We start from the raw sequence: 27,577 nt of genomic DNA on the forward strand, positions 1-27,577 counted from the left end.
CCAGATGCTCCAGAAGGACGACCAGGCCACCCGATCGACTGATTGCTGCACCATGAACACTTTGCTATTACCCTCGACATCACGGCACCTCCATACCTGGTCCTACCATGCGAATGGCGACATTAACGCTGGCCATCACCCCGCCGGGCTCTTTTTAACAGGGGGTGAATGTGGTAATACCAGGTATTGGGCTACCTGAGAGGGATGACCATTGGCTAGACCCAGGAGTCTACCATTGGCTGATGTACATAGCTCCACCCTGAGAGGCGGAGTATAAGAACCGATGCCGTCTCAGCAGCCTTCACTTTCTGTATTGAAGCTGCTGGGGAACAGTTCTAGCAGATTAAAGCCTATTAGTTATGACTCACCTTGTCTCGAGAGTAATTGATTGCGCATCACATACCCACACACTCTCCCTCTCACACACACACTTTCCCTCTCACACACACACTCACCCTCCCACACACACACCCACACACCTTCCCTCTCACACACACTCACCCTCCCACACACACACCCACACACTCTCCCTCTCACACACACACTCTCCCTCTCACACACACACTCTCCCTCTCACACATACCCACACACTTTCCCTCTCACACACACTCTCCCTCTCACACTCACCCTCCCACACACCCTCTCTCACACACACAGACACAAACTCCCCCTCTCACACACACAGAAATTCCCCACCCCACACAAACTACCGCTCTCACACACACACACACACACACACACACAAACGCCCCCTCTCACACATGCACACTCCCCCTCTCACACACACACAAACTCCCCCTCTCACACACACACACACACAAACGCCCCCTCTCACACACGCACACCCCCCCTCTCACACACACACACAAACTCCCCCTCTCACACACACACACAAACTCCCCCTCTCACACACACACACACACACACAAACTCCCCCTCTCACATACGCACAAACTCCAACTCTCACACACACACACAAACTCCCCCTCCCACACACACAAACTACCGCTCTCTCACACACACACACAAACTCCCCCTCTCACACACACACACAAACTCCCCCTCTGACACACACACAAACTCCCCCTCCCACACACACGCAAACTCTCCCTCTCATACACCTACACACACTCTCCCCCTCTGATGCACTAAGCGTCAAGAACCACAAAGACATGCGAGACTTTAACTAAGGCTTTAATACACTGCATAGGAAGCTTACCTGACACAGACGACCCCAGACAAATTGGGTCAGGTCTCAGAAGTTGGTCTTATACTTAACTCCCGGGGGAGTGGCTAAGGCGGAGCTCTCCGTGGCCAGGTCAGGTTACATACAGGTGACCGAACCTCTACAGAGCTACAGTACAATACACAGTACCATACACAGGATTACAGGGCCACGTTACGCACAACTATTATATAACTATGTACAATGCTAGGGAAGTACAGTGGTGTATCACCACATTCACCCCTTGTTTAGAAGGAAGTCCGGGGTGAAAATATGGAGTAGCAAACACAGTGAACAAACAGGGAGTAACGAACAGAGTCCATCAGGAGGTTCCGTGTCGTCAGAGGTCGATACGAACGATGGGGTTAGTCGATCTCTTTGAACGTCAGAGCTGTGGCGCTGAGGTAGTGTCCGGCGGTATCCGTGCAGTCGGTGGTGCTGGGTCGCGAGGCGGCATGACGTCCCCCACCGCTTTGGCTGGCTCGAGGCGAAACTGCGGGATGACAGCGGCTGGCACGGAGTAGTAACAGGCCGAGGGATCGACGGGAGCAGAGAGGGAGCGGGGTGGAGGTTGCGGGGCGGGGGCGGCAGGGGCCCCAGAGGGGGCCAGGTCCTTGATGGAGACCGTCTCCTCACGCCCGTCGGGGTACACTATGTACGCGTACTGTGGGTTGGCGTGGAGGAGACGGACTCTCTCCACCAGGGGCTCCGCCTTAGAGGTCCACACGTGCTTGCGGAGCAGGACGTCTCCCGGGGACAGGAGCCAGGACCGAAGCGATGTCACGGATGCCGATCTCCTGGATAAGAGAAACATCCGCTCATGAGGGGTAGCATTCGTTGCAGTACACGAAAGGGACCGGATGGAGTGGAATGCGGCAGGGAGGGCCTCCTGCCAACGGGAGACTGGTAGGCCTTTGGACTTGAGGGCTAGTAGCACGGCCTTCCAAACTGTCGCGTTCTCCCTCTCCACCTGCCCGTTCTCCCGGGGGTTGCAACTGGTCGTCCTGCTTGAGGCAACGCCCCTGGCGAGCAGGTACCGACGCAGCTCCTCACTCATGAAGGAGGAGCCCCGGTCACTGTGAATGTAGTTGGGATAACCGAACAGCATGAAGAGGTCGTGCAACGCTTTGATGACGGTGGCGGAGGTCGTGTCGGGGCAGTGAATGGCGAAGGGGAACCGCGAGTACTCGTCGATGACATTGAGGAAGTACGTGTTGCGGTTGTGGGTGGGGAGGGGCCCTTTGAAGTCAATGCTGAGACGTTCAAAGGGGCGGGTAGCCTTGATTAGGTGCGCCTTGTCTGGCTTGTAGAATTGCGGCTTGCACTCCGCACAGACTTGGCAGTCCCTAGTCATGGCCTTGACCTCCTCGACTGAGAAGGGCAGGTTGTGGCCCTTGATGTAGTGGTAGAGCCGCCTGACGCCCGGGTGACAGAGGTCATTATGTAGTGCCCGCAGCCGGTCATCCTGTGCGTTGGCACAAGTACTACAGGACAGGGCATCAGGAGGATCATTGAGCTTACCTGGGGGAACGGAGGAGGGGTCGGGCCTTGTCAGCGTACTCGGGCACCCACTGGGCATAGTAGGCAAAGAACGCGAGGCATCGCCTCAGTTCTTTGGGGCAGGTGGGAATGGGGAGTTCGCGAAGGGGGCGCAGACGGTCGGGATCGGGGACGAGGACACCGTTCTCCACCACGCAGCCGAGTATGGTGAGGCGGGTGGTGCCGAAAACACATTTTGCCTCGTTGTACGTGAGATTGAGGCGTTTTGCAGTTTGGAGGAATGTAGTGAGGTTGATGTCATGGTCCTGCTGGTTGTGGCCGCAGATGGTGACGTTGTCCAGATACGGGAAGGTAGCCCGCAGTCTGTTCTGGTCCACCATTCGGTCCATCTCCCATTGGAAGACCGAGACTCCATTGGCGACGCCAAAGGGTACCCTAAGAAAGTGGTAGAGGCGGCCGTCCGCCTCGAAGGCCGTGAAGTTACGGTCCTCCGGGCGGATAGGGAGCTGGTGGTAGGCGGATTTCAAGTCTATGGTGGAGAACACCCGGTACTGTGCAATCCGGTTGACCATGTCAGATATACGGGGGAGGGGATACGCATCAAGCAGCGTGTACCGGTTGATGGTCTGACTGTAGTCAATGACCATGCGGTGTTTCTCGCTAGACTTGACTACCACCACTTGGGCTCGCCAGGGGCTGGTGCTGTGAGTAAATGATATTTTCCGAGAGAAGGCGCTTAATCTCCGCTCGAATGAATTGGCGGTCCCCGAAACTGTAACGCCGACTTTTAGTAGCCACGGGCTTGCAGTCGGGGGTGAGATTAGCAAACAGTGAAGGGGGGAGGGGATCCTGAGCATGGAGAGACTACAGGTGGGACCCGGGGGGGTGGAATCAGGGAAGAACTGGGTGTTGGAGACCGTGAGGGGGGGAGGGGGCCGTTAAAATGCAAGGTGAGGCAGCGCAGGTGGCATTGGAAGTCAAGGCCGAGGATCGCGGCGGCGCAGAGGTGAGGGAGGACCATGAATTTGAAATCCTGGAACACTGCGCTGTTCACTGAGAGGGTGACGACGCAGTAGCCTGAAACCTCGGCCGACTGGGAGTTGGATGCCATGAAAATATGCCTGCGCGTGGGTAGTACCTTGATGGAGCAGCGGCGCACGGTGTCCGGGTGGAGGAAGCTCTCCGTGCTGCCGCTGTCGAAGAGGCAGGTAACAGAGAAACAATTTACCTGAACCTCCATGGTGGATCTGGCAAGCTGATGCGGTCGGTCCTGGTCAAGGACGATGGATGCGATGGCGGAGCTGTTGGAGAAGGGTGCCGGATCCGGGGAGCGGCCTGCGGAAGAAGGTGGCGGTGCCCAGGCGTCGTAGGCTGCTGTTGGAGGGCAGGTTGCTGTCGCTGGCTGCATCTCACTTGTTTGCAGCATTTCGGTCGAATGTGCAGGACCAGAAGTGACAATCGGCGGTGGACCGGAGGTGACGTAAGTCGGGGTTCCGGGCGGCGCCCATGCAGACCACGTGGAGGGGGGGGCCAGAGGTCGAGTGCGTAGGACCGGAAGTGACGATCGGCGGCGGACCGGAGGTGACGTGCGTCGGACCGGAAGTGACGTCCGCCAGACCGGATGTGAGGGGAGCCGGGCCGGGGATAATCAAAGATGGCGACGCTCCTGCGTCGCACATGTCGAATAGCGAGCCGGGAAAGGAGGATGGCGGCACACAGGAGTAGCAGGCCGCGGTGTTGGACCCCGAGGCACCAGTGGAGTGGCAGACGTTTGCAAAATGGCCTTTCTTGCCACAGGCTGAACAGGTAGCATCTCTAGCAGGGCAGCGTTTCCTGGGGTGCTTTGCCTGGCCACAAAAGTAACACTGGGGCCCAGGCATTATTTTTACTGCTGGTGTGGCTGGGTGGTCCGTGACTTGCAGGGGTTGTTGCTGGGAGGTAGCGGCCACGTAGGGAACGTGGGCAGGTGTATAGGAAGTTTGTGCAGGCGTGTAGGACGCATTATTGTCGTAGGCTGCCTGTTGGGCCTCTGCCATAGTGACTGCCGTGTCCAGAGTCAGGGTAGTTTGTGCCAGTAGGAGTTGGCGAATTGGGACGGAAGCGATGCCGGCTACAAAGGCATCGAGCGCCAGGGCCTCAGTGTTCTGCTCAGCGGAGACTGCTGGCGCATTGCAGGTGAGCGCGAGGGCACGGAGTTCCCAAACGAACACGGATAGGGGTTCACCCGGCTGCTGGTGCCGGGAGGCGAGGCGGTGGCGGGCGTAAATAGAATTAACAGTTCGTGCATACCGGCTTTTGAGCTTCACGATGGCGTCGGCGTAGGTCGTAGTTCCCGTGATGAGGTCGAAAAGGCCGTAGTCGAGCCGTGAGCACAGGAGGTGAGTCGGTCAGCGTCCGTTTTGGCGAAGGCGGAGGATGCTTCCAGGTAGGCCTCGAAACACCGGAACCAGCAGGTGAAAAGGTGATCCGCGCGTGGAGCGTGGGGGTAGAGCGAGAGCTTGTAGGGTTTCAGAGCAGCCTCCATTATAACTGTAGTGTATTAAATTGATGCAATAAGCGTCAAGAACCACAAAGACATGTGAGACTTTAATACACTACATAGGAAGCTTACCTGACACAGACGACCCCAGACAAAATGGGTCAGGTCTCAGAAGTTGGTCTTATACTTAACTCCCGGGGGAGTGGCTAAGGCGGAGCTCTCCGTGGCCAGGTCAGGTTACATACAGGGGACCGAACCTCTACAGAGCTACAGTACAATACACAGTACCATACACAGGATTACAGGGCCACATTACACACAACTATTATATAACTATGTACAATGCTAGGGAAGTACAGTGGTGTATCACCACACCCTCTCACACCCACACACTCTCCCCCTCTCACACACACACTATCCCTCTCACACATACCCACACACACTCCCTCTCACACATACCCACACACTCTCCCTCTCACACATACCCACACACTCTCCCACACACACAAACTCCCCCCTCACACAAACACACAAACTCCCCCTCTCACACACACACAAACTCTCCCTCTCACAAACCCACACGCACTCTCCCCCTCTCACACACACACTCTCCCCCCTCACACACACACTCTCCCCCTCTCACACACACACACTCTCCCCCTCTCACACACACACACTCTCCCCCTCTCACACATATACTCTCCCTCTTACACACACTCTCCCCCTCTCAAACACACACAATCCCCCCCTCTCACACACACTCTCCGCCTCTCATACACACACACAAACTCCCCCTCTCTCCCACACACACAAACTCCCCCTCTCACACACACACACAAACTCCAACTCTCACACACACACACAAACTCCCCCTGTCACACACACACACAAACTTCCCCTCCCACACACACAAACTCCAACTCTCACACACACACACAAATTCCCCTTCTCTCACACACACACAAACTCCCCCTCTCACACACACACAAACTGTCCCTCTCACACACCCACACACAGTCTCCCCCTCTCACACACACTCTCCCTCTCACACACACACTCACCCTCCCACACACACAAACTCCCCCTCTCACACACACACACAAACTCCCCCTCTCACACACACAAACTCTCCCTCTCACACACACACACTAACTCCCCCTTCCACACACACAAACTCCCCCTCTCACGCACACTCACACAAACTCCCCCTCTCTCTCACACACACACAAACTCCAACTCTCTCACACACACACACACACACAAACTCCCCCTCTCACACACACACACAAACTCCCCCTCTCACACACACACACACACACACACACAAACTGCCCCTCTCACACACACACTGTGGTAGTATGCATTAGGGGTCAGGTGGGACTGTGAAGCCGTGATGTCATTGGCTGACAGATCCCGGGTCCTGGTTGGACGTTGACCAATCTTTTGGATTTCGGCGGCAGCGGTGCGCAGGGGCCTTCTTGGAGGTGAGTAGTGAGTTTAAAACCACTTACCTTTACAGGAGCAGCCCTTTGGATTTCGGCGGCAGCGGTGCGCAGGGGCCTTCTTGGAGGTGAGTAGTGTGTTTAAAAACCTTACCTTTACAGGAGCAGCCCTTTGGATTTCGGCGGCAGCGGTGCGCAGGGGCCTTCTTGGAGGTGAGTAGTGTGTTTAAAAACCTTACCTTTACAGGAGCAGCCCTTTGGATTTCGGCGGCAGCGGTGCGCAGGGGCCTTCTTGGAGGTGAGTAGTGTGTTGAAAAACCTTACCTTTACAGGAGCAGCCCTTTGGATTTCGGCGGCAGCGGTGCGCAGGGGCCTTCTGGGAGGTGAGTAGTTAGTTTAAAAACCTTACCTTTACAGGAGCAGCCCTTTGGATTTCGGCGGCAGCGGTGCGCAGGGGCCTTCTTGGAGGTGAGTAGTGAGTTTAAAACCACTTACCTTTACAGGAGCAGCCCTTTGGATTTCGGCGGCAGCGGTGCGCAGGGGCCTTCTTGGAGGTGAGTAGTGTGTTTAAAAACCTTACCTTTACAGGAGCAGCCCTTTGGATTTCGGCGGCAGCGGTGCGCAGGGGCCTTCTGGGAGGTGAGTAGTTAGTTTAAAAACCTTACCTTTACAGGAGCAGCCCTTTGGATTTCGGCGGCAGCGGTGCGCAGGGGCCTTCTTGGAGGTGAGTAGTGAGTTTAAAACCACTTACCTTTACAGGAGCAGCCCTTTGGATTTCGGCGGGAACCGGAAGTTCGACCTCTGGCAAGTTCCCCCCCCCAACCAATAAATTCTGGTGGAGAGGAAACCCGAGACACTACACGTGTAGTGTCTCCCACCCACCCTCCTCCTCTAACCTAATAATAAGACCCATTGGTGTAAGGTAAGTGCCATATTATATTATTATATTATTAGCATTGTGCAGGTCAAGGATTGGAGGTGGAGGAGCAGTCTCTGTCAGCGAGAGAACCTGAGAACATCTCAGAAGGTAAGCAAGTGATTTTTACTTTTATACCTTTTTTTCAAATTGTGTGTGTCGGGGGGAAACTGAAGTGACATCACAGAAAAGCTGTGACCTGAGTGGCTGGTTGGGATTCTAACCTAAATTTTTTTGAGTATTTGGGAACTAATTAAACATAATAACTTAATTATAATTTAGAGGATATCTAAGCCAGAGATCGGAGAATATTATAGTTAGCTATCGCATTTCTATTAGAAATCTAGTGCTAGGAAACAGATAGTTGACAGTAACTTTGTAATTCAAAAAAAAAGTATTTAAAAAATAAAAAATAAAATTTTAATTTTAATTAATTGACGCAATGTCAGTTAGAGGGGTGCTGTGCTCTGACTGTGAGATGTGGCAGGTCCGGGAGGCTTCCAGCGTCCCGGATGGCTTCATCTGCAGAAAGTGCACCCAACTGCAGCTCCTCACAGACCGCATGGTTCGGTTGGAGCAGCAATTGGATGCACTTAGGAGCATGCAGGTGGCGGAAAGTGTCATAGATCGCAGTTATGTAAGTGTGGTCACACCCAAGGTGCAAGCAGAGAAATGGGTGACCACCAGAAAGGGCAGGCAGTCAGTGCAGGAATCCCCTGTGGTTGTCCCCCTCTCGAACAGATATACCCCTTTGGATACTGTCGGGGGGGATAGCCTATCAGGGGAAAACAGCAGCAGCCAGAGCAGTGGCACCACGGCTGGCTCTGATGTTCAGAAGGGAGGGTCAAAGCGCAGAAGAGTAATAGTTATAGGGGACTCTATAGTCAGGGGCACAGATAGGCGCTTCTGTGGACGTGAAAGAGACTCCAGGATGGTATGTTGCCTCCCTGGTGCTAGGGTCCAGGATGTCTCCGAACGGGTAGAGGGAATCCTGAAGGGGGAGGGCAAACAGGCAGAGGTCGTTGTACATATTGGTACTAACGACATAGGCAGGAAGGGGCATGAGGTCCTGCAGCAGGAGTTCAGGGAGCTAGGCAGAAAGTAAAAAGACAGGACCTCGAGGGTTGTAATCTCGGGATTACTCCCTGTGCCACGTGCCAGTGAGGCTAGAAATAGGAAGATAGAGCAGACAAACACGTGGCTAAACAGCTGGTGTAGGAGGGAGGGTTTCTGTTATCTGGACCACTGGGAGCTCTTCCGGGGCAGGTGTGACCTGTATAAGATGGACGGGTTGCATCTAAACCGGAGAGGCATAAATATCCTGGCCGCGAGATTTGCTAGTGTCACACGGGAGGGTTTAAACTAGTATGGCAGGGGGGTGGGCACGGGAGCAATAGGTCAGAAGGTGAGAGCATTGAGAGAGAACTAGGGAATAGGGACAGTGTGGCTCTGAGGCAGAGCAGACGGGGAGAAGTTGCTGAACACAGCGGGTCTGGTGGCCTGAAGTGCATATGTTTTAATGCAAGGAGCATTACGGGTAAGGCAGATGAACTTAGAGCTTGGATTACTACTTGGAACTATGATGTTGTTGCCATTACAGAGACCTGGTTGAGGGAAGGGCAGGATTGGCAGCTAAACGTTCCAGGATTTAGATGTTTCAGGCGGGATAGAGGGGGATGTAAAAGGGGAGGCGGAGTTGCGCTACTTGTTCAGGAGAGTATCACAGCTATACAGCGAGAGGACACCTCAGAGGGCAGTGAGGCTATATGGGTAGAGATCAGGAATAAGAAGGGTGCAGTCACAATGTTGGGGGTATACTACAGGCCTCCCAACAGCCAGCGGGAGATAGAGGAGCAGATAGGTAGACAGATTTTGGAAAAGAGTAAAAACAACAGGGTTGTGGTGATGGGAGACTTCAACTTCCCCAATATTGACTGGGACTCACTTAGTGCCAGGGGCTTAGACGGGGCAGAGTTTGTAAGGAGCATCCAGGAGGGCTTCTTAAAACAATATGTAAACAGTCCAACTAGGGAAGGGGCGGTACTGGACCTGGTATTGGGGAATGAGCCCGGCCAGGTGGTAGATGTTTCAGTAGGGGAGCATTTCGGTAACAGTGACCACAATTCAGTAAGTTTTAAAGTACTGGTGGACAAGGATAAGAGTGGTCCAAGGATGAATGTGCTAAATTGGGGGAAGGCTAATTATAACAATATTAGGCGGGAACTGAAGAACATAGATTGGGGGCGGATGTTTGAGGGCAAATCAACATCTGACATGTGGGAGGCTTTCAAGTGTCAGTTGAAAGGAATACAGGACAGGCATGTTCCTGTGAGGAAGAAAGATAAATACGGCAATTTTCGGGAACCTTGGATGACGAGTGATATTGTAGGCCTCGTCAAAAAGAAAAAGGAGGCATTTGTCAGGGCTAAAAGGCTGGGAACAGACGAAGCCTGTGTGGCATATAAGGGAAGTAGGAAGGAACTTAAGCAAGGAGTCAGGAGGGCTAGAAGGGGTCATGAAAAGTCATTGGCAAATAGGGTTAAGGAAAATCCCAAGGCTTTTTACACTTACATAAAAAGCAAGAGGGTAGCCAGGGAAAGGGTTGGCCCACTGAAGGATAGGCAAAGGAATCTATGTGTGGAGCCAGAGGAAATGGGCGAGGTACTAAATGAATACTTTGCATCAGTATTCACCAAAGAGAAGGAATTGGTAGATGTTGAGTCTGGAGAAGGGGGTGTAGATAGCCTGGGTCACATTGTGATCCAAAAAGACGAGGTGTTGGGTGTCTTAAAAAATATTAAGGTAGATAAGTCCCCAGGGCCGGATGGGATCTACCCCAGAATACTGAAGGAGGCTGGAGAGGAAATTGCTGAGGCCTTGACAGAAATCTTTGGATCCTCGCTGTCTTCAGGGGATGTCCCGGAGGACTGGAGAATAGCCAATGTTGTTCCTCTGTTTAAGAAGGGTGGCAGGGATAATCCCGGGAACTACAGGCCGGTGAGCCTTACTTCAGTGGTAGGGAAATTACTGGAGAGAATTCTTCGAGACAGGATCTACTCCCATTTGGAAGCAAATGGACGTATTAGTGAGAGGCAGCACGGTTTTGTGAAGGGGAGGTCGTGTCTCACTAACTTGATAGAGTTTTTCGAGGAGGTCACTAAGATGATTGATGCAGGTAGGGCAGTAGATGTTGTCTATATGGACTTCAGTAAGGCCTTTGACAAGGTCCCTCATGGTAGACTAGTACAAAAGGTGAAGTCACACGGGATCAGGGGTGAACTGGCAAGGTGGATACAGAACTGGCTAGGCCATAGAAGGCAGAGGGTAGCAATGGAGGGATGCTTTTCTAATTGGAGGGCTGTGACCAGTGGTGTTCCACAGGGATCAGTGCTGGGACCTTTGCTCTTTGTAGTATATATAAATGATTTGGAGGAAAATGTAACTGGTCTGATTAGTACGTTTGCAGACGACACAAAGGTTGGTGGAATTGCGGATAGCGATGAGGACTGTCTGAGGATACAGCAGGATTTAGATTGTCTGGAGACTTGGGCGGAGAGATGGCAGATGGAGTTTAACCTGGACAAATGTGAGGTAATGCATTTTGGAAGGGCTAATGCAGGTAGGGAATATACAGTGAATGGCAGAACCCTCAAGAGTATTGAAAGTCAAAGAGATCTAGGAGTACAGGTCCACAGATCACTGAAAGGGGCTACACAGGTGGAGAAGGTAGTCAAGAAGGCATACGGCATGCTTGCCTTCATTGGCCGGGGCATTGAGTATAAGAATTGGCAAGTCATGTTGCAGCTGTATAGAACTTTAGTTAGGCCACACTTGGAGTATAGTGTTCAATTCTGGTCGCCACACTACCAGAAGGATGTGGAGGCTTTAGAGAGGGTGCAGAAGAGATTTACCAGAATGTTGCCTGGTATGGAGGGCATAAGCTATGAGGAGCGATTGAATAAACTCGGTTTGTTCTCACTGGAACGAAAGGAGGTTGAGGGGCGACCTGATAGAGGTATACAAAATTATGAGGGGCATAGACAGAGTGGATAGTCAGAGGCTTTTCCCCAGGGTAGAGGGGTCAATTACTAGGGGGCATAGGTTTAAGGTGAGAGGGGCAAAGTTTAGAGTAGATGTACGAGGCAAGTTTTTTACGCAGAGGGTAGTGGGTGCCTGGAACTCACTACCGGAGGAGGTAGTGGAGGCAGGGACGATAGGGACATTTAAGGGGCATCTTGACAAATATATGAATAGGATGGGAATAGAAGGATACGGACCCAGGAAGTGTAGAAGATTGTAGTTTAGTCGGGCAGTATGGTCGGCACGGGCTTGGAGGGCCGAAGGGCCTGTTCCTGTGCTGTACATTTCTTTGTTCTTTGTTTTGTTCTAGCTCCGCCCTGAAGGCGGAGCATAAGTACCTGGAGTCCTCCCCCGCAGGCAGTCTACTACTGAACTGCGGGGGAACAGTCACGCTTAATAAAGCCTCATCGACTTCACTCTATTTGTCTCTCGGAGTCTTTGTGCGCTACAATTTATTAAGCGTGACTAAAGGACTATGGAGCTCAGGATCATCCCGGAATGCCTGAGGATCAGCCCCCACGTAGTGAACGCGGCAGCAGCTTTCAAGCACTGTCAGACTTGTTTCGAGGCCTACCTCAGAACGGCCACCGGCCGGGTCACAGAAGACCAAAAACTACAGGTCCTGCACTCGAGGTTAAGCACGGAGATTTTCTCTCTCATCGAAGACGCAGAGGATTTCCAGACGGCGTTCGCAGCACTAAAAAGTCTCTATGTCCGCCCAGTAAACCAGATCTACGCTCGCTATCAACTCGCAACGAGACGGCAAAGTCCCGGAGAATCAACAGATGAATTCTACGCCGCGCTACTAATTTTGGGACGAGCCTGCAGCTGCCCGCCGGTGAACGCAAATGAACACACGGACATGTTAATGCGCGATGCTTTTGTGGCAGGTATGAACTCCTCCCAAATCCGCCAAAGACTTCTAGAAAAGGAGTCGCTAGGACTCTCAGAGGCACGGGCCCCAGCAGCCTCCCTAGACGTGGCCGCGCGAAATACCCGCGCCTACGGCCCCGACCGCGCGACAGCCCATTGGGCTCCGTACGTACCCGTCGCGACAAACCCACCCACCCCCGGACACCCCACAGGCTTGCGCGGTCCAAACGCCAAGTCGCACCGGGGGTGCCCGCTGCTATTTCTGCGGCCAGGCGAAACACCCCCGGCAGCGCTGCCCGGCACGCGCAGCGATCTGTAAGAGCTGCGGGAAAAAGGGCCATTTCACGGCTGTGTGCCGGTCCCGCGAGGTCGCCGCTGTCCCGGGAGAACAGGGAGCCCTGCACGCCGTTTACGCTCCCCAACCCCCCCCCAGCGCCCCATGTACGACCCGCAGGCGCAGCCACTCTGGGTCCCGGCCACCACGAGGGGAGGAAGGGCGCCGCCATCTTGGACCACCCCAGACCTGGGCGACGCATGGGGGTGGCCATTTTGTCCACCCCCGCCGCCATCTTGTGACCCCCCAGCCATGTGCGATGCATGGGGGTAGCCATCTTGTTCACACCCGACGCCATCTTGGACGGCAACAACGGACCCCAGTGTCGACGGCTCCACGGGGTTCGAAGAAGACGCTCAACCACTACAACCACGTCTGGCTTCAATGACGCTGGACCAAGCTCGGCCCCGGACGCTCCAGACGACGACGACAACAGTGCTGATAAACGGGCACGAGACACCATGCCTAGTCGACTCCGGGAGCACGGAGAGCTTTATCCACCCCGACACGGTAAGACGCTGTTCTTTGACCATCCATCCCAGCGCACAAAAGATTTCCCTAGCTGCAGGATCCCACTCCGTACAGATCAAAGGCTTCTGCATAGTTACCCGAACGGTGCAAGGGAGGGAGTTCAAAAACTACAGGCTCTACGTCCTTCCCCAACTCTGCGCCCCCACATTACTGGGATTAGACTTCCAGTGCAATCTACAGAGCCTAACCTTCAAATTCGGCGGCCCAATACCCCCACTCACTATCTGCGGCCTCGCAACCCTCAAGGTGCAACCCCCATCCTTGTTTGCAAACCTCACCCCGGATTGCAAACCCGTCGCCACTAGGAGCATACGGTACAGCGCCCAGGACCGGACCTTCATTCGGTCCGAAGTCCAGCGACTACTAAAGGAAGGCATAATCCAGGCCAGCAATAGTCCCTGGAGAGCACAGGTGGTAGTAGTAAAGACAGGGGAGAAGCAAAGGATGGTCATAGACTATAGCCAGACCATCAACAGGTGCACACAACTAGACGCGTCCCCTCTCCCCCGCATATCCGACATGGTCAATCGGATTGCCCAATATAAGGTCTTCTCCACCGTGGACCTCAAGTCCGCCTACCATCAGCTCCCCATCCGCCCAAGTGACCGCAAGTACACAGCCTTCGAGGCAGACGGGCGATTATACCATTTCCTAAGGGTCCCATTTGGCGTCACTAACGGGGTCTCGGTCTTCCAACGAGAGATGGACCGAATGGTTGATCAACACGGGTTACGGGCCACGTTCCCGTATCTCGACAATGTAACCATCTGCGGCCACGATCAGCAGGACCACGACGCCAACCTCCAAAAATTCCTCCAGACCGCTAAAGCCTTGAACCTCACGTACAACGAGGACAAGTGCGTCTTTAGCACAAACCGGCTAGCCATCCTGGGCTACGTAGTGCGCAATGGGATAATAGGCCCCGACCCTGAACGTATGCGCGCCCTCGTGGAATTTCCCCTCCCGCACTGCTCAAAAGCCCTAAAACGCTGCCTGGGGTTCTTTTCATACTACGCCCAGTGGGGCCCCAGTACGCAGACAAGGCCCGCCCCCTAATACAGACCACGACCTTCCCTCTGTCGACAGAGGCTTGCCAGGCCTTCAGCCGCATCAAAGCGGATATCGCAAAGGCCACGATGCGCGCCATCGACGAGTCCCTCCCCTTCCAGGTCGAGAGCGACGCCTCCGACATAGCTCTAGCGGCCACCCTTAACCAAGCGGGCAGACCCGTGGCCTTTTTCTCCCGAACCCTCTACGCTTCAGAAATCCGCCATTCCTCAGTGGAAAAGGAAGCCCAAGCCATAGTGGAAGCTGTGCGACATTGGAGGCATTACCTGGCCGGCAGGAGATTCACTCTCCTCACGGACCAACGGTCGGTAGCCTTCATGTTCGATAATGCACAGCGGGGCAAAATCAAAAACGACAAGATCTTAAGGTGGAGGATGGAGCTCTCCACCTTCAACTACGAGATCTTGTATCGTCCCGGATCGCTGAACGAGCCGTCCGATGCCCTATGTGCCAACGCACAAATTAACCGCCTCCAAACCCTCCACGAGGACCTCTGCCACCCGGGGGTCACTCGGTTTTACCACTTTATCAAGTCCCGCAACCTCCCATACTCTTTAGAGGAGGTCCGTACAGTCACAAGGAACTGCCACATCTGCGCAGAGTGCAAACCGCATTTTTTCAGGCCGGATGGTGCGCACCTGATTAGGGCTTCCCGCCCCTTTGAACGCCTTAGTCTGGATTTCAAAGGACCCCTCCCCTCCACCGACCGCAACATATACTTCCTTAATGTGGTGGACGAGTACTCCCGCTTCCCATTCGCCATCCCCTGCTCTGACATGACCGCGGCCACAGTCATTAAAGCCCTGAACACCATATTCACACTGTTCGGTTGCCCCGCATACGTCCACAGCGACAGGGGGTCCTCCTTCATGAGTGACGAGCTGCGCCAGTTCCTGCTCAGCAACGGTATAGCCTCGAGCAGGACGACCAGCTACAACCCCCGGGGGAACGGGCAAGTAGAGAGGGAGAACGGCACGGTCTGGAAGACCGTCCTACTGGCCCTACGGTCCAGGGACCTCCCAGTTTCACGGTGGCAGGAGGTCCTCCCGGACGCCCTCCACTCCATCCGGTCACTACTGTGTACTAGCACTAACCAAACGCCTCATGAGCGCCTCCTTGTCTTCCGCAGGAAGTCCTCCTCTGGAACGTCGCTGCCGACCTGGCTGGCGGCCCCAGGACCCATCTTGCTCCGAAAACATGTGCGGGCGCACAAGTCGGACCCGTTGGTTGAAAGGGTTCACCTCCTTCACGCGAACCCGCAGTACGCTTACGTGGAGTACCCCGACGGCCGACAGGACACGGTCTCCCTGCGAGATCTGGCGCCCGCCGGCAACACACAACCCCCCCGACACCAATCACCCTTCCTGCCACCGCCGCACCCCGCGACCGCCCCCTTCCCAGGAGGATCGGTCCTCCTCCCAGGCCTGACCAGGAATGAAGCCCAAGCTGAAACCGTAAGGCTCCCGGAGACGACAACACCGGAACAAGCACCACCACCACCACCGGGGCCGAGGCGATCGACACGGACGACCAGACCGCCCGACCGACTCGTGGCGTCGATCTAACAGTACAATATGTGGACTTTTAACGAGAACATTTTGTCTTTTCCTGACGATTACTGTAAATAGTTTGAAACAAAAAAAACCTTGTACATACTGTAATAACATGCGAAGGTTTTCCTCCCAGGACCAGCCTTGTAAACCCTTACCACCATGCGAAGCATCACCCCGCAGGGTTCATTTTTAACAAGGGGTGAATGTGGTAGTATGCATTAGGGGTCATGTGGGACTGTGAAGCCGTGATGTCATTGGCTGACAGATCCCGGGTCCTGGTTGGACGTTGACCTCTAGCTCCGCCCTGAAGGCGGAGTATAAGTACCTGGAGTCCTCCCCCGCAGGCAGTCTACTACTGAACTGCGGGGGAACAGTCACGCTTAATAAAGCCTCATCGACTTCACTCTATTCGTCTCTCGGAGTCTTTGTGCGCTACACACACACAAACTCCCCCTCTCACACAAACTCCCCCTCTCACACACACACAAACTCTCCCTCTCACACACACATATTCTCCCTCTCACACACCCACACACACTCTTCCCCTCTCACACACACACTCTCCCCCTCTCACACACACACTCTCCCCCTCTCACACACACTCTCCCCCTCTCACGCACACACACTCTCCCCCTCTCACACATACACTCTCCCTCTAAGACACACACACTCTCCCCCTCTCACACACACACAATCCCCCCCTCTCACACACACTCTCCGCCTCTCATACACACACACAAACTCCCCCTCTCTCACACACACACAAACTCCCCCTCTCACACACACACTCTCCCTCTCACACACACACTCTCCCTCTGACACACACAAACACCCCTCTCACACACGCAAATTCCCCCTCTCACACACACATACGCTCCCCCCTCCCACACACACACACTCCCGCTCACACACACAATTTCCCCCTCTCACACACACACTCTCCCTCTCACACATACCCACACACTCTCCCTCTCACACACCCACACACTCTCCCTCTCATACACACACACTATCCCTCTCACACATACCCACACACTCTCCCTCTCACACATACCCACACACTCTCCCACACACACAAACTCCCCCCTCACACAAACACACAAACTCCCCCTCTCACACACACACAAACTCTCCCTCTCACACACACATATTCTCCCTCTCACACACCCACACGCACTCTCCCCCTCTCACACACACACACTCTCCCCCTCTCACACACACACAAACCCCCCTCTCACACACACTCTCCGCCTCTCATACACACACACCAACTCCCCCTCTCTCACACACACACAAACTCCCCCTCTCACACACACATACAAACTCCAACTCTCACACACACACAAACACCCCCTCCCACACACACACACAAACTCTCCCTCTCACACACACACAAACTCTCCCTCTCACACACCCACACGCACTCTCCCCCTCTCACACACACTCTCTCCCCCTCTCACACACACACACACGCTCTCCCTCTCACACACTCAAACTCCCCCTCTCACACACACAAATGGTGTATTATGTACTCTGGGACAACACAGGCTGCAACTGGTTACAGCTTTAACCAAAAGATACTCCAGACCTTGAAGTTAGTTCAATCTGATTTATTGAACCACTAGCACAGTTAGCACAGTTTTCTATGAGTTTGACTCTCTGGTAACCTAAGTGTGGTTTCTCTGTCTGACTGAACCAGACTCACTCTTAGCCACGTGCTGGAGGTGTGTTCCTGTATATACACCCTAACTCACTCTGTAGATGTTCATCAGTGGACAGAGACGGAGTGTTCGTGCCTCGTGCCTTTTAGAGTGAGACACCACCCCTGAGTGTCCTGCCTGCTCATTGGTCATGTCCTGTTCTCTGTGTTCATAAGCTGCCTATCTGTGCGTGCCTGTGTATCACTATCTGCATATCATGACATCTCCCTTTTTAAAAATATTTTGCAGTACGCCTACGTAGCGTACCCTGATGGCCGCCAATTCACAGTCTACCTCAGGGATCTGGCACCAGCTGGGTCCCCACACACACCCACCCCCTGCCCCGGCGCCACCCTCCCCTCCCCGGCGCACCCCACCGCAGCCCCCGTTCCAGGACAATCCGTCCTCCCCTTGCTCCCACCCGGGGATGAAGAGGATTTCGACATGCTCCCGGAGTCACCGAAGACCAAGCCGACGCCCGAGTCGCCACCAGCACTGCGGCGCTCTCAACGACAGATCAAGGCGCCCGATCGTCTAAATTTGTAACCTTCGCTATAATTTTAAAACCAATCTGTATGTATATAGTTTTCCACCACCCCCGCTGGACTCATTTTTAACAGGGGGTGAATGTGGTAATCACCACTGTTGTATTATATTGTATATATGGGTATTACGGTAAGGCCCCTGTACTACAGGTACAGGAGTATAAATGTGTGTGCTCTCCGAACAGCAGCCATTTTGTAAGCTGCTGTAGGAAGCCACACATCTCTGTGTAATAAGCCTCGATGACATTCTACTCTCGTCTCGTCATAATTGATAGTGCATCACCTGTCACACGCACTCTCCCCCTCTCACACACTCATTCCCTCTCTCACACACACACACACACACTCTCCCTCTGTCACACACGCACACTCTCCCCCTCTCCCACACACACATTCTCCCCCTCTCACACACACACACTCTCCCCCTCTCACACACACACACTCTCCCGCTCTCACACACTCCTTCCCTCTGTCACACACACACACTCTCCCTCTGTCACACACACACACTCTCCCCCTCTCACACACACACACTCTCTCCCTCTCACACACACACTCTCCCACTCTCACACACACACACTCTCCCTCTGTCACACACACGCACTCTCCCCCTCTCACACACACACACTCTCCCCCTCTCACACATACACTCTCCCCCTCTAACACACAAACACTCTCCCCCTCTCACACACACACACACACAATCTCCCCCTCACACACACACTCTCCCCCTCTTGCACACTGATACTTCCTCTCCCTCTCACAGAAATTCACTCTCTCACACATTCCCTCTCTCTAACACATGCACACACATGCTCTCACCCTCACTCTCACACAAACCACGTAGCAGCTAATCTCTTCTTCCCTTACCCAGGCTCCAGGGCCTGACTCTCCCTCCCGGGCCCCTCAGCACCTTCTCTCCTCCCCACCCCAAAACGCTATCTGGCCCTCCAAAAGTGCTCTCTCTCTCTCCTCCCACAATGCTCTCTCTCACCTCCCTGAAATGCTCTCTCTCCCCTGTCAAAATACTCTCTCTCTGTCCCCCTGAATGCTCCCCCTCCTTCTGAATGCTCTCCCTCCCCCTGAAGTGCTCTCTCCCTCCCTCCAAAATGCTCTCACTCCTCCCGAAATACTCTATTACCCCTCCGAAATTCTCTCTCTCTCCTCCCAAATTGCTCTAGTTCACCTCCAAAATGCTCTCTCTCCCCAGCACAATTACTGTCGCCAATGATTGCTGTTCACCCAATCAGAGCATTTCTCAGCAATTTGCAAACGTGAGATTGGATGAGCAGCCTCTTGCAAAAATCTTCAACTTCACTTCCCCACCCGACCAGCATTTTGGACAGTGTCACCGGGCGCCACATAGAATGCCTCAGGGGGCACCATATGGCCCATGGGACAGGGACTGGGCTAGCCTGTCTTAAAAATTATCTGGTGACCTACCCTAATGCCTCCTTCCTTGGCTCAGTATTATATTTTATCTGATTAAACGCCTTTGAAGTGCCTTGGACCATTTTACTACGTGAAAGGTGCTATGTAAATGCAGAGTATTGTTGTTGGTAATATCTGGAGCTGTATCCTTCTGAATCATGCTGGACTTTCCTCTCCAACCTTTTCTACCCTATCTCTAAGAAGATTTTATCCCATTTTCTTGGAGTTCCCATTGCTTTGCATCAGTATTTTCTGAAATTGGAAACGCTGCTATCCAGTGAAATGAGATAAACCTGAAGATTACAGAGCAATATAGAACCATGAAATAATATAGCACAGAAGGAGGCCATTTTCTTTCCCATTAGCGCGGCACCAGCTCTTGAAGAGCCATCTAATTGGAACCACTCCACTGTTCCTTCTTATATCCCAGTAATTTTCTCTCCTTCAAGTATTTATCCAATGAGATTTTGAAAGGAAATATTAAATCCATATCCACTATTCTATCAGGAAGTACATTCCAAATCCTAATCATTCGTAAAAATGGTTTACCTCATGTCAACCCTAACCTTTAAATCTGTGGCTTCTCGCTATCAACTCTTATATCAGCAAAAACAGTTTCTCTTTATTTATTCTCATCAAAACCCTTCATAATTTTTAACACCCCTACCAAATCTCCTCTTAGCCTTCTCTGCTCTAAGCTGAACAACCCCAGCTTCTCTTGTCTATCCACATTACTGTAATCCTCTGGAACCATTTGAGCAAATCTCTTCTGTACCCCCTTCTACATCCCCCACATCCTTCCAAAAGTGTGGGATGCAGAATCAGTCACGGGTGGAGTTCAACTAGTGTTTTATCAAGGTGCAGCATAGTCTGCACGTTCTCCCTGTGTGTGCGTGCGTTTTCCTCCGGGTGCTCCGGTTTCCTCCCACAGTCCAAAGATGTGCAGGTTAGGTGGACTGGCCATGATAAATTGCTTTCAGTGTCCAAAAAGATTAGGTAGGGTTAATGGGTTATGGGGATGGGGTGGGCTTAGGTGGGGTGCTCTTTCCAAGGGCTGGTGCAGACTCGATGGGCCAAATGGCCTCCTTCTGCACTGTGAATTCTATGATTCTATGATAACCTCCTGTCTTTTGAGCTCTGTGCCTCTGTTTATAAAGATTAGGAGTCCATACGCTTTATTAACTGCGTTGTTAATGTATGTTGCTCCGTCAAAGATTTGTGCACAAAAACTCCCAGGTTTCTCTCTTCTTGCACCCCTTTTATTATTGTACCATTTAGCCTGAATTGTTTCTCCCCAAATTTCCTACCTAAATGTATCACATCACCCTTCTGTGTTCAATTTCATCTGCTATTTGAGCATCCATTCCACCAGTCCATGTCCTCTTGATGTCTATTACTATCTTAGTCAATGTTTACCACACTTCCAAATGTTGTATCAGCTGCAGAATTTCAAACTGTACCCTGTAATCAAGCCCAAATTCATTAATATACATATAGAGGCAGCAGAGATTCTAGTGTCCTATCCACTGTATACCTCCCTCCATCTGAAAAACATTCACCACACTACTCAGTACTGTGCACGCTTCTGGGATCCTCCATCAGAGGGATCCTCCGCTTCACCGGCTGCGCACTCACGCCTGCGGATTTCCCGACAGTGAGGGGGTGCCCACAATGGGAAACCCCATTGGACAGAAGCTGGGGCGGAGGATCCCGCTGCCGGCTGAGTCGCGTCGCACCAAAAAATAGGTGTGGTGGGACAGAGAATCTCACCTCTGATCTCTATTATAACAAGGGTATAGAGGCATTGGTGAAGTTACAAAAAGGATTCACAAAGATCATACCATAGCTCAGAGGATATGCTTATCAGAAAGGAAAGAACATGATGGGGCTCTTTAGAAAATAGAAGAGTAGGCGTGAGCTGATAGAGGTCTTTAAGGTAATGAAATAGTTTGATCGGGAAAATGTTTCTGCTACTGGTGAAGTTAAAAACGCGGTGCCACATATAGAAGCTAGTCACCAACAAATCCAATGGAGAATTCAGGAGAAAGTTCTCCATCCGAGAGTGGTGAGAATGTGCAATATGCAAGCAGAATTGTGGATTAACATGGATGTGTTTAAGAGGGAGTGAGAGAAGTATACAAGGAAGAAAAGAATGGAAGGTGAATTGAAGTGCAGTAGGAGACGACACCAGGGAAGCAAAAGTGCAGGCATCGAACAGATGGGCAAGAGGAGTGTTTCTATGATTATTCTTTCTTTTTAATTTTTCTTTTCAATTAAGGGGCAATTTAGCGTGGCCAATCCACCTACCCTGCACATCTTTGGGTTGTGGGGGTGAGACCCACGCAGACATGGGGAGAATGTGCAAACTCCACATGGACAGTGACCCGGGGCCGGGATCGAGCCCGGTCCTCGGTGCCAAGGGGCAGCAGTGCTAACCACTGCGTCACCGTGCCGCCCAAAAGATGTGTTTCTGATATAACTGTACACGTCTGTCAATCCATGACGATTAGTGTGATTTTAATAAATACTATATACACTGGGAATAAAATGTCGAGTTCAGGTAGATTCAAACACATCTTACAACACATAAATAAAATCAGTTTACTTGTACATAAGCAGAAATGAGTGAGCCCTATTACCAGTACACCTGCAGGTCCGATTAAAGAATTTCAGTGGCCACCTCTCCCGATCATCCACATTCCGCAGGTTGTAAGGTCCACTCCAGGGTTTCTCGCTGACTTTCACCTCAGCACATATTCCCCGATTGAGTTCAGCCCCGCAGAGCACCGTCGGATCTGAGCCCTGGGATGGGCAGCACTGTTTGGTCAGCAGGGCAGAGACAGTGGTACACACACGGGGAAACTGAGCAGCAGCCAGCCTTAAAAACCCAATCACTATCCACAGGCACAAAGATGTCCACATCGTAGCGAAGCACAACTAACCCACTGAAAAATCCTGAAGAGATCATCCGTGACTACTAGACCCTTTTAAATGGAAAATACCCGTGTAAAATCAACTCGTATGCTTCAACAAAAGTCAATTCTTACAGTGTGTGTATACGCATGAATTGTTAATAAAGCCTCACTTCAAGGGATAATAACGGAATGCAGCTTATGATTTTCACATGACTTGTGGCTCTTTAATCTGCAGCATTTTTTTCACCAGGCGGAGATCTTATGACGCTTTTGATAATCTTAACATTGAAACTCTTAAAAGGGTTACATCCTCTGCAGAAAACTCTTGGACAAATTTGGTGAACCCACACTTATTGCTCACCCTTAGTTGCCACAGAAGATACTGGAGGGCCAACTTGAAACATCGGCATCCTTATAATGATGTTCCCACATTTCCTGTCCCTGCTGAAGACCATCTGTTACTGAAAGTGCCATCTGTGATTTTGTTACCTCTAAACTTAACTATTTTTAAATTGTCGTGGATTGGCTTAGATTTGGGGTTTATTGTTACATGTACTGAGGTACAGTGAAAAATATTGTTCTGTGTACAGTCCAGACAGATCGTCCCATACCTGAATAACATAGGACATACGATAGAAACACAATGTAAATACGCAGACACAAACATCGGGTAAAGCGTATGGAGTGTAGTACTACTTATTAGAGGATGTGTGGAGAGATCAAGTGACTGGCCACCCATCTTCCACAGTGCATAAGTTTAAGTTCATCCAGCAACTAAGCTAGAGAGGGATCTAGGGGGGGGGGGGGGGGGGGTTAACTGGGTTGCTGCTGCTAAGGGGAAGGGTGAGCTGTTACGGGATGGGATGGTCGGGACGGGAGGGCACCGTCTGGGGGATAAGCGGGTGCGTGGGAACCGGGTGAGGAGCTGGCCTAAAAAAGGGGATGGCTAGTCGACGAGGGGGGGGGGGGTAAAGAGCCCCCCAACCCGGTTGATCACGTGGAACGTGAGAGGGTTGAATGGGCCGATTAAGAGGGCAAGGGTATTTGCGCACCTAAAGAAGGTAAAGGCAGACGTGGTCATGCTTCAGGAGACGCACCTGAAACTGGCGGATCGGGTCAGATTAAGAAAAGGATGGGTGGGACAGGTATTCCACTCGGGCTTGGATGCGAAAAATAGAGGGGTGGCAATACTGGTGGGGAAACGGGTATCGTTTGAGGCGAAGACCATAGTGGTGGACAGTGGGGGTGTAGATACGTGATGGTGAGTGGCAGATTGCAAGGTGAGGCGGTGGTGCTGGTGAACGTATATGCCCCGAACCGGGATGATGCGAACTTTATGAAGCGTATGTTGGGGCGCATCCCGGACCTGGAGATGGGAAAGTTGGTAATGGGGGGAGACTTCAACACGGTGCTGGATCCAGGGCTGGACCGGTCCAGATCGAGGACCGGGAGGAGGCCGGCAGCGGCCAAGGTGCTTAAGGGCTTTATGGAGCAGATGGGAGGAGTGGATCCCTGGAGATTTACCAGACCAAGGAGTAAAGAGTTTTTCTTCTTCTCCCACGTCCACAAAGTGTACTCCCGGATAGACTTCTTTGTCCTGGGAAGGACGCTGATCCTGAAGGTGGCAGGAATGGAGTATTCGGCTATAGCCATTTCAGATCATGCCCCACATTGGGTAGACCTGGAACTAGGAGAGGAAAAGGAGCAGCGCCCACTTTGGAGATTAGACATGGGACTGTTGGCAGACGAGGGGGTATGTGTAAGGGTGAGGGGATGTATTGAAATATACCTAGAGGTCAATGATGATGGAGAGGTCCAGGTGGGAGTGGTCTGGGAGGCGCTGAAGGCGGTGGTTAGAGGGGAGCTGATCTCCATAAGGGCCCATAAGGGGAAACAAGAGGGTAAAGAAAGGGAGAGACTGTTGGGGGAGATTTTGAGGGTGGATAGGCACTATGCGGAGGCTCCGGACAAAGGGCTATACAGGGATAGACGGAGATTGCACACGGACTTTGACCTGTTGACCACGGGTAAGGCGGAGACACAATGGAGGAAGGCACAGGGAGTGCAGTATGAATATGGAGAGAAGGCGAGCCGGCTGCTGGCCCAACAACTTAGGAAGAGGGGGGCGGCGAGAGAGATTGGAGGGGTTAGAGACGAGGAGGGAAAGATGGAACGGGGAGCGGAGAGGGTGAACGGGGTATTTAAGGTATTTTACGAGAGGCTATATAAGGCTCAACCCCCGGAAGGGAAAGAGGGAATGATGCGTTTCCTAGACCAGCTGGAGTTCCCGAAGGTTGAGGAACAGGAGATGACAGGACTGGGAGCACAGATTGAGGTGGAGGAGGTGGTAAAAGGAATTGGGAACATGCAGGCAGGGAAGGCCCCGGGGCCGGATGGGTTCCCAGTGGAGTTCTATAGGAAATATGCGGACCTGCTGGCCCCACTTCTAACGAGAACCTTTAATGAGGCTAGGGAAAGGGGGACACTACCCCCGATGATGTCGGAGGCGACGATATCGCTGATCCTGTAAAGAGACAAAGACCCGCTGCAGTCCGGGTCATACAGGCCTATTTCCCTCTTGAACGTAGATGCCAAGCTTTTGGCCAAGGTGATGGCGATGAGGATAGATGACTGTGTCCCTGGGGTGGTGCATGATGATCAAACGGGGTTTGTTAAAGGGAGGAAACTGAATACTAATATACGGAGGCTGTTGGGGGTGATGATGATGCCCCCACCGGAGGGGGAGGCAGAGATAGTGGTGGCGATGGATGCAGAGAAAGCATTTGATAGAGTGGAGTGGGACTACCTGTGGGAAGTACTGAGGAGATTTGGATTTGGAGGGGTTCATTAGATGGGTTCAGCTCCTGTACAGGGCCCCGGTGGCAAGTGTGATTACAAATAGGCAACGATCTGACCACTTCCGACTATATAGAGGTACAAGACAGGGATGTCCCCTGTCCCCGTTACTGTTTGCGTTGGCAATTGAGCCATTGGCCATAGCGCTCTCGGAAGTGGAGAGCGGTACTTAGAGGAGGAGAAGAGCATCGGGTGTCATTATACGCGGATGATTTGTTGTTGTATGTTGCGGACCCAATGGAGGGGATGCCTGAGATAATGCAGACACTCAGGGAGTTTGGAGAATTTTCAGGATATAAATTGAATATGGGGAAGAGTGAACTGTTTGTGATGCGCCCCGGGGAACAGGGCAGGGGAATAGATGATTTACCGTTGAGGAGGGTAACAAGAGATTTCTGGTATTTAGGGATCCAGGTGGCCAGGAACTGGGGAACCTTGCATAAGCTTAACTTGACACGACTGGTAGAGCAGATGGAAGAGGACTTTAGGAGGTGGGACATGGCGCCCCTGTCATTGGCGGGCAGGGTGCAGGCGGTTAAAATGGTGGTCCTTCCGAGGTTTCTTTTTGTGTTCCAGTGCCTCCCTGTACTGATTACAAAGGCCTTTTTTAAGAAGGTGGACAAGAGTATTATGAGCTTTGTGTGGGCTGGAAAGACCCCAAGAGTAAAGAGGGGGTTCCTGCAGCACAGTAGGGACAGAGGGGGACTGGCACTGCCGAGTCTCAGTGACTATTATTGGGCCGCCAATGTGTCGATGGTCTGTAAGTGGATGAGGGAAGAGGAAGGAGCGGCGTGGAAAAGACTGGAGATGGCGTCCTGTAGGGGAACTAGCTTAAAAGCACTGGCGACGGCGCCATTACCGTTCTCCCCGAAAAAATACACCGCAAACCCAGTGGTGGTGGCAACTCTGAAAATTTGGGGGCAGTGGAGACGACATAAGGGAGTGATGGGTGCCTCAGTGTGGTCCCCGATAAGGAACAACCATAGGTTCGTCCCGGGAAGGATAGATGGGGGATTTAAATCTTGGCAGCGAGCAGGAATTGCAAAATTGAAGGACTTGTTCTTGGACGGGACGTTCGCGAGTCTGGGAGCACTGACAGAAAAATATGGGTTGCCACCTGGGAATGCATTTCGCTATAAGCAAGTGAGGGCATTTGTGAGGCAACAGGTGAGGGAATTTCCACAGCTCCCGGCGCAAGAGATCCAGGACAGTGATTTCGGGGGCATGGGTGGGTGATGGTAGGGTGTCAGATATATACAGGGAAATGAGAGACGAGGGGGAGACGATGGTAGAGGAGCTGAAGGGAAAATGGGAGGAGGAGCTGGGGGAAGAGATTGAGGAGGGGCTGTGGGCAGATGCCCTAAGTAGGGTAAACTCTTCGTCCTCGTGTGCCAGGCTCAGCCTGATACAATTCAAGGTTCTACACAGGGCGCATATGACGGGAGCAAGGCTGAGTAGATTTTTTGGAGTGGTAGATAGGTGCGGGAGATGCGCGGGAAGCCCGGCGAACCACATCCACATGTTTTGGTCATGTCCGGTATTGCATGGGTTCTGGGTGGGTGTGGCAAAAGTGATCTCGAAGGTGGCGGGGGTCCGGGTCAAACCAAGCTGGGGGTTGGCTATATTTGGGGTTGCAGATGAGCCGGGAGTGCAGGAGGCGAGAGAGGCCGCGTGTTGGCCTTTGCGTCCCTAGTAGCCCGGCGAAGGATTCTACTTATGTGGAAAGAAGCTAAGCCCCTGGGTGTGGAGGCCTGGATCAACGACATGGCAGGGTTCATAAAATTGGAGCGGATAAAGTACGCACTAAGAGGTTCGGCTCAGGGGTTCACCAGGCGGTGGCAACCGTTCCTCGACTATCTCACAGAGCGATAAGGGAAAACAGGAAAGACAGCAGCGGCAACCCGGGGGGGGGGGGGGGGGGGGGGGAGGGCCCATTTGGGTCGCCAGGGGTTTTATGTGTGTGTTTATATATTAGTTATTTATATTAGATGTTACGAAGTCACTATTTTAGTTACTATTTCTGCTGTTTCTTATTTTGTTGTTGGCAGTTGCCGTTAGTTAGCATATTATTTATTTAAAAAACGATCAATGTATATTTTATTACAAAGTTGTAAAATGGGGAACTTTCG

At 52.5% G+C, this 27,577-nt stretch overlaps 1 protein-coding gene across 1 annotated transcript in view; it reads right to left on the reverse strand.

The window, feature by feature from the left end:
- The window catches only part of dct (dopachrome tautomerase), a 111,973-nt gene extending 89,228 nt beyond the window's left edge, over nucleotides 1-22,745 (reverse strand). Inside the window, exon 1 of the mRNA XM_072476230.1 lies at nucleotides 22,317-22,745. Coding sequence (XP_072332331.1) covers nucleotides 22,317-22,599 — 283 coding nt within the window. The 5' untranslated portion in view covers nucleotides 22,600-22,745. The remainder of the gene's footprint in view (nucleotides 1-22,316) is intronic.
- Nucleotides 22,746-27,577: the final 4,832 nt, after the last annotated feature.

This window comes from Scyliorhinus torazame, chromosome 15 (assembly GCF_047496885.1).
Source record: "Scyliorhinus torazame isolate Kashiwa2021f chromosome 15, sScyTor2.1, whole genome shotgun sequence".
Lineage (NCBI taxonomy): Eukaryota > Metazoa > Chordata > Chondrichthyes > Carcharhiniformes > Scyliorhinidae > Scyliorhinus > Scyliorhinus torazame.